Here is an 8551-nt window from a genome sequence, read left to right on the forward strand (position 1 = left end):
TCCATTTCCTTGATCCACCAAACCGTGACTATAACCCTGTCCCATTCTCTCTCTCTCTCTCTCTCCCTGCGACGCTCTCACTTTCTCCTCACCACCACCATCATTATGTCACCCTTGGTAAGACCTATTCTTCGCTTATTCTCATTCACACTAAGCATCTGTCTTATTATTTTCATTCTGTCCCTGTTGTTCTTTCTTTTTTTAGTAAAAACAAGCAAACCCTACTTACTCTGAAAGTGGCGAAGATGAGTTTGGGAACCGCGGAGGACGAATCCGGTTCCGAAATCCACATCCCAGCCGAAATCGACTGGCACATGCTGGACAAATCCAAGTTCTTCTTCCTCGGCGCCGCCTTATTCTCCGGCGTGTCGTGCGCACTCTACCCCATGGTCGTGTTGAAGACGCGTCAGCAAGTTTCCTCCTCACGCTTCTCCTGCCTCAACATCTCCTGCGCCATTCTCCGCCACGAGGGCCTCCGCGGCTTCTACAAGGGCTTCGGAACCTCCCTCATGGGAACCATCCCCGCACGTGCGCTCTACATGGCCTCCCTCGAGATCACCAAAAGCAACGTCGCCACCGCCTTCCTCCAATTCGGCTTCTCCGAGACCACCGCCGTGGCTGTGGCCAACGCCGCCGCGGGCGTCACCTCCGCCATGGCTGCCCAGCTCGTGTGGACCCCAATTGATGTCGTGAGTCAGCGGCTCATGGTTCAGGGGAGTGGCGGGAGTAAAACCACAGTGCTCGCGAATCTCAATTCGGAAAATTACAGAAATGGGTTTGATGCTTTTAGGAAAATTATGTGTGCTGATGGAGCGATAGGCTTTTATAGAGGCTTTGGGATTTCTATATTGACTTATGCGCCTTCCAATGCGGTTTGGTGGACTTCTTATTCCATGGTTCATAGACTCATTTGGGGTGCTTTTGGTTCTTACATGGGAAATAACAATGGTAGAAAGGGAAATGAAAAGAATGATAGTAATAAGTATAGCAGGCCTGATTCGAAGGCAATGGTGGCGGTTCAAGGGTTGAGTGCTGTTATGGCAAGTGGGGTATCTGCGATTGTGACAATGCCGCTTGATACGATAAAGACGAGGTTGCAGGTGTTGGATCTTGAAGAGGGGAATGGGAGAAGGAGGCCTTTGACTTTTGTTCAGACGGTGAGGAATTTGGTGAAGGAAGGTGGGTTGCTTGCTTGTTACAGAGGATTGGGTCCGAGATGGGCTTCCATGTCCATGTCTGCCACAACTATGATTACTACTTATGAGTTTTTGAAAAGAATGTCTACCAAGAATCAAGAGGATTTGACTCCATCATAGGCCAGCCACTCAAATATTGTTAGGAATTGGAGATTAAGAATTAAGAATTAGGATCAATCACTTGTTTCTTTGCTTGGATTTTTCTTTGTCATTTCTAGCACTCTAGTCTACCTCATCTGACACCAAATACAATATGATGTTGAGATTGTATATACAACTCTTGTTTTTTTCTATCTTTTGTCTAGATCTTTTACCAAATACAATACTTGTGATTTTTACTAATTTTTTATAGGGCTTGTCTTTTAGATTTTAGAATATGGAAGTATTGCTATGCTCCTTATTAGTTTACTTTGAACCTTGGGTTTTGGGATGAATGGGGCTCTGAACTTTGCGACTTGTAAAGGACGTGTACTAGAGACTAGAGACATGAGTTGCAGGGTCGTGTTTTTTAAAGTCATACCCCCAAAATTGAATTTTTTGTCCTTCAAGTTATGGACTTTTATTTTATTGTTTGCTTTGCTTTATATTTACACATTACCCAAAGTCCCAAACTCATTACTCTATTGTAAGATCATATTGGGAGTTATAGTTAAATTTTTGCATCACGTGAAATCGATTTAAAAAAAAAAAAGTAAAGTAGGATCATTGTCATTGCGATTTGAGAGGCTGAGAATTTTGTTGATTGGGCAACTTTTGGGTGATGCGATAGTTTGTTTTAAAATTTCAAGAGTGAAAATATATTTTAAAATTTCAGATTTTGATAATGGTCATGGTCGTCAAAGAGGCTCATATGAAAGTACGGTAGCAAAATATGAAGAAATAAAACGGAACAGAGGCAGCAACAAACATGGGTGTACCGACCAGTGAAATACGCCTCCTGAAACTAGGGGCTGATGAAGAAACCATTTTTCGATCTATTTTTGTACCAAAAACATTAAAAGAAAAATGATCGTACCTGTTTATTTTTCTGTGGATTGGCATGTGTCAACCCTGAAGTTCACAATGAATTAGCATTGGCATTTCTATGGACCATTGAGCATCAAAATCTGTGGGCCAATCCCTTAACTTGATCTGCCAGATCTCTTGCTGCAAAGGTTCACATTTTTGGAGACCGAAATTTTGCAACTTTGGAAACGGACAGAATACCGCATGAAATTTAACCGCAGAATACAGACAGTGACAAATACAATGGTTACGACTTACAACTTACAAGGATAAGAGCTAGCTGTTAATCGTGCATGTCCAGACAATCAGGGTCACATTTTGCAATTTGCATACCATCACAATCTTCGGAAAATTTCAGAAATTCTCGTGGTTGCCTTGCCTTGTCACCGCTACTTTTCACCGAGAGTCTTTTAAAAAAAAATTTAGATCCTCGTGGAATCATATGTAAAATTATAGTTATTTTTGGTAATAATTATTAGAATGGTTTTCATTTTAAGATAATGATTGTATTATTATGTTTAAACTATTGAAGAAATAATATATTAAATATTTAAATGACATTTTTCTATTTAATTTTATTTCCAAATTCTAGATCATATATTTAAACAATAGAATTGGAGTTAAATTTTAAATTTTAAATTTTTTGCCCCATTCTTCGCATACACAAATATAAATTTTATGACTCTGAACTTATTCTAATTCTTTTAAAATTAAAATTCTAAATTATATTTTCTATTTCATCGTCTAAACACATCCTAAGATAATTTATTTATATTATTATGTAAGCGAAGAATATGATATCGGTGATACAGCATGGACACGAATCCAATCGGGTATGTTATATTGTTATTGGCATCGAAATCAGTTTCATCCATAAAAATTGTCTTCTTTTATGACAGATATAAAGAATTATAAAAATTAAACAAAAGCATGAAACCTAATACTTCTATATACTTGAACTGCAGCTTATGCTATTATATTTAAAATATAAGCGATATGTTTCTTTGAAGAAAATATATCTCTTTAAGGGAACCATAAAGTATGATTTTTAAAGTGTAATTTTTAAAAAATAATATTTTGTATAAAATATACTATTATTTAATTATCTAATCCACGAGACCAAATGGCAGTCGTCCCAGCCACCTTAATTTATTCTGCGAGCTGCTCAATCCAGGAAAAATAATTCAATGGAGCTGAAGAAGTGAAACCAACGGCACATGAGTAAAAAGCCCAAATTGGAGTTGAATTTTGCCCATGCTTTTCCAGTCTCCCGTTACAGAATTCACCTCATTCATCCGGTTCAATGGATTTGGTCTTATTATGTAGACATATTCGTGAAAGAGAATGAATCCAAGGCCATTGTATATAAATTAAAATAAAAATCCCCATAGGAGGGAATTAATTTCAACTAGAGTTTCATAGAAATTCTTGTTGACTTATTGGTAAGTGTACCAATTTGATTATAAGTAGTAAAGATTAAAATGGAAGTCCAAGTGTCGAATCCACATGGATTTTGGTTGTACTTAAGTGATGCAAATTCAATTATTAACTAAAGAGAAGAAATAGAAGGAGAAAGATATAGTAGATTTCATCTTATAAAGAATTAGTCGTGTGAAATTTAGAATAAGGCAAAAGAGAAAGATAACAAGAAAAAATAAATAACAATTTAATGTAAAAAGATGAAATCAGAATGTGATGATGTCAAGGTCTAGTATGTCAAAATTACTTATAAGGTAATATAATATATTTTCTCTAATTGATGAAATTTATGTTTCCACCTGCATCTACTGAATTACTCTATCTTTGATTTCTCGCACGAAGGGCCTTGTTTATTTATCATTTTTTCCCAAATTTCTTTGTAAAGATAAAATAACAAACCACATTAAAATAAGAGATGCAAAAATTCCTTGACAAAATAAATGTCAATTTATTTCTAGCAATGAATTTATTCAGATATCCTTCCCAAATTCTTTAGAAAATAATTATTTTTCAATGCATTACCCTCTAAGCATTATATGTATGATCATACCATAATGACACAAAAGCACGTAGAATAATAATAAAAATAGAATTGCATTAAATAGATAATAGGAAAGAATTACATTACAAGAGTTTGTCCTCCAGACTCCCAACAAAAGAGAGGTTTAGCCTCTTATAACCATGAGAGATTTTACACATCAGAGACTAATGGAAGAAGAGGTTGGATGACTAATAACAAGAAAAATAGGAATGACTAAGGAAGAGGGTTTCTCCTAAGGGATAGGCTCAGGCTTTGGATAACTTTAAGACTCAGGGTGTTTTTTCGTTCTACTTCCTACTCCTCGTGCTTACTTTTCATGTTGACCTCGTGCTTAGCGCAGGCTTTCGCGCTAAGCGCCCATCTGGGCTTCCTCGTGGGCCTTCTCGCACTAAGCCTGAGTTGCACGCTGAACGAAACTACACACTAAGCCTGAACTTACCCACTAAGCAAGAGTGCGCGCTGAGCGAGTTGTCCAATCCTTCTTCAATGCTTTTTCTTTCAGATTTTTCATCAATTTTCTCTAAAGTGATTGAAATATTCTTCTTTTGACTTATGCTAATAAAAAATTACAAAGATATTGATTTCTTCGTTATTTCATTAAAATCAATAATAAAGTGGAGAAACTATTATCATTATTAGTCAAAATTGACTATCAAATTAACTCAGATTTCGCAATTATCAGTCCTTCATATTTAACATTCTCTATCCCAACCTTTTCTTTTTCACTACCTATATTATGTGACAATCTTATTATTTTGGGCTCCAAATCGAAATTTTAATGTTCATGTAACAATCTTAATTCTTAAATGTGTATATATCCTTACACCAATTACCATAATATATATTTGAATACAAAGATTTCAATCTCATGTTCGCTATAATGTCAGCTCAATCCATGAATCATAGGCTCATAGTTGTGAAAATGAAGACTATATTTGGCAAACAGATTAATAAATCACCTTAAAGCTTTATAATTTAGTTTATAGCTTCTAAATCTATAAGATGGTAATTGAAACTGAAAAGTCTATTAGATAGCTATAGTTTCATAAATTTTAAAGAAGTTTCATCTTTTTAACAAATTTAGGGGATACCAAATCTTCTCATGCTCACGTCACGTGAGAGATTTTCAAATTAATGACAATTTGTGTTTAACGATGTAAGTATAAAAGTTTGCTTCTTGGGTGAAAGTGTGTATCTATTCATGAAAAGATATAAGTATGAAAAATTGTATTTTTTCGTAAAAGGATGTGTTTATTAATGAGTATATATGGGTATGCTAGTACTTTGTTTTCTTTCAAGAAAGTTTATCTATTCATAAAAGATGCAAGTATGAAAGATAATGATCTTTTATCAACAAATGTATTTATTCATAACAAGATGTGAGTATAAAAGATATAATCCTTCATGAAAGGATCTATCTATTTGAAGGATTATATCTCCTTATCAATATATATATATATAAGATGTTATATAATTACGAATGATTATAACTTTCCATGAATGATTGTTTATCTTTTCACTAAAACTTTTTAATTAAACTTTTCACTAAAACATTCCTGAAAATATTTTTTAATTAAACTTTTCACTAAAACTTTCCTATATAAGGAGCCAGAATCTCAAAGATACTTAATGCCCCCATTAAAGAAAACAAATCCATTTAACCTAATTCTATCAATTTATTATTTATGATGTAATTCATAATTTAGCTATAGATTTAAATTCAAATTATTTATTATACAATGATGATATTAAAATTAAAATTTATAATTTTATGTAAATTATTTAAATCTTTCACAATGAATTCAATTCTCGTAGCTTAAATTCAATCTAATCTAATCAAGTTTATTAAAGTAGTTTGAATTGAATTAATAATTTTTATTTTAAAAGGAAATAAATGAATTTAAATAAATAACTACACAACTAATTTATTGAGAGTATCTTATTTAATATTTTATCCATTTGGTAGTTATTTATTACAGTTTAATTATTATTTTAAGATGCAAAATTATATAACAAAAGATGAGGGAAAAAAAGGAGTATTTACATGAATGAGATCAAGAAATTCAGATTGGACATGCTCTCAGTCTCAGATGAAGTGGCATTCAATGTTGACATGTTTCGAGTATTCATGTGAAGTGAGATTTGTTGGCCCAATTGTATGACTGATATTTACTATCACAAATTAAAAACCACAGGTGAGATAGTGTGTGGATGTCAAAAGTTCTTAAAATTATCTATTATCTATTATCAACGACAATTAATGAATGGTTAAAGTTGCTATATATAGAACAATATTGATCATCTCTTCTCTTTGGAGGAGGGGGCTACTGTTGGTTGCTTTCATTAATTCCATGAGGTAAATCAACCTACAATACATGAAAGCGGGTTTGGGAGTTGTAAACCCTATATCATGCATGAAGTAGTTGAGGCGTTCTAAGGTGAAGTAGTAAAATAAGAGATACACCGGTGAAGCATTAAAAAACGCCGTTAGATATATTTAATATAAAACTAGACTGGGATTAAAGAAGGAAAACTGAATTAACCGGTATATTTGTAATACTTATGTTTTTTTTAATATTCTTTTTCCTTTTCGTCAACTCATCTCCACCAGCCCCAGCTCTTCTACAGTTGATTTCATCATCGTGAAACAAATAGCTTTCATAGGAAAGTAGATAAAGAAAACGGAAATAACAAAAGCCCCTAGCTTCCTTAATCACTTCACCAAATGAATTTCATGGTAAAATCATGTAGTACGCCCATTTGGAACAAACAATCACAACAACACATCAACATAGCTAATGTCATGAAATCCCCTTGGTCCATTCCTTTCGTCATCTATGTTCAAAGCCTTAGTAGGTCTTGGGGACGTTGAAGTGGGCCACCGCAAAGGAGGTCTTGGGGTTTTCGAAGCCTTTCTCTACGCTCTGAGCCGCTGGACTATTGGGGCGGTCTCAACCTCCCTGACATGCCGGACTGGAGATATTGTTACACGACCTTGTTTCAGATCTGAAAGTAAGAAACTGAGAGCATGAACCAGTGAGAGAATTGCCCAAAAAAATAAACTTTTAATAATATATATATATATATATATATATATATATATATATATATTATTTTTTCTTCCGATAGAAAACCTGCTACTACCCATCATTTTAATGCTACACGAGTGTAGCATGAATTTCCGAACTTCACCTTAGAACGCGTCCAAGTAGTTGCATGCATGGTGGTGTGGCATAGGAGGATATCCCTTTGGCAGACTTTGCTATTTCAAATCAGACCAGTTCTAGGGTGGGAAAGTTTTTATGGATCATTAGATCTTTCTGTTTTTAAATTAATGTTTCAGATTCTTTGTAATATTTCTTTTTATTTTCTTTTTACCCGAAGTACTCCTTATGAGAAGAGGAGGAAAAGGGTAATTGGGGAAAGACAAGAAGAAAAGGATAAAAAGAAAGAATTAGCCATCAGATTAGAATATAAAAAATCCAACGGTTTAAAAAAACTTTCCTATGATGGAAAACATGTTAACTTTCCACCCTAGAATTATGATTGGTCTTCAAATTATCAAGAACTTCCCAGATTGAACTTTGAAGTGACTTTCCAGCATATTGCATGGAGAGAATAGGGAGTGTCAGTTTGACGGTAAATCATAGTTGGACCAATGTTGAGCTGAAAAATATCAAATATACAACGTGATATTTATCAATCCTAATTATAACAAGTTTTTATTTCAAACTCATGGGTCTAGCCTGGTACAACTTTATTGGTCAACAGACTAACCATAAGTATTTTTTTATTAAATAAATAAAAGTTTTATTTCACGTATATGTATTGTGATGTTGGCCCCATGTGTGGGTTATTTAGGATGTGATCGACCTAGTTATTATTTTCAGGTTATTTAATAATTTTGAAAGAAAAAAATTACATATACATTAATAAGATTGTAGATTTTTTTCAAGAAAAATGAGAAATAAAGGAGAAATTAAGAAGTGTGATAAACGAGCAACATTTTGAGAATTATAATATTTACGAAATTTTAAGAATTTAATTATTACAATTACGTATACCTAGTACATACCGTTGTTGTTATTAAAAAACCAACTTTTCTTTCAACTCAAAAATGACGTACCAATTCGCTTGATTGGTAAGAAAACAAACATAAGGAAATTTCAAATATATCCCACACAAACACTCTCACTCACCACAGAGAAAATCCAACGAAGGTAAACAAAAATTAAACAAAGTCTAAAAAATAAAAAACAACCCGCAAAAACACACATAACAATCCAACGCATTATTACAAAATAAAGAACAAGTTTCCCTCTCAAAGCAA

General features: G+C 33.7%; 1 protein-coding gene across 1 annotated transcript; it reads left to right on the forward strand.

The window, feature by feature from the left end:
* LOC100815068 (solute carrier family 25 member 44) lies at positions 1–1487 on the forward strand. The gene is made up of 2 exons (XM_003525993.5): positions 1–117; positions 206–1487. Exon 2 carries the CDS (start codon positions 246–248, stop codon positions 1314–1316), a length of 1071 nt encoding a protein of 356 aa, XP_003526041.1. The 5' UTR covers positions 1–117; positions 206–245; the 3' UTR covers positions 1317–1487.
* Positions 1488–8551: the final 7064 nt, after the last annotated feature.

This window comes from Glycine max, chromosome 6 (assembly GCF_000004515.6).
Source record: "Glycine max cultivar Williams 82 chromosome 6, Glycine_max_v4.0, whole genome shotgun sequence".
Classification (NCBI taxonomy): Eukaryota; Viridiplantae; Streptophyta; class Magnoliopsida; order Fabales; family Fabaceae; genus Glycine; species Glycine max.

Coding starts and splice junctions, on each gene's coding strand:
- LOC100815068 (XM_003525993.5), top strand. CDS start 246: ATGAGTTTGGGAACCGCGGAGGACGAATCCGGTTCCGAAATCCACATC.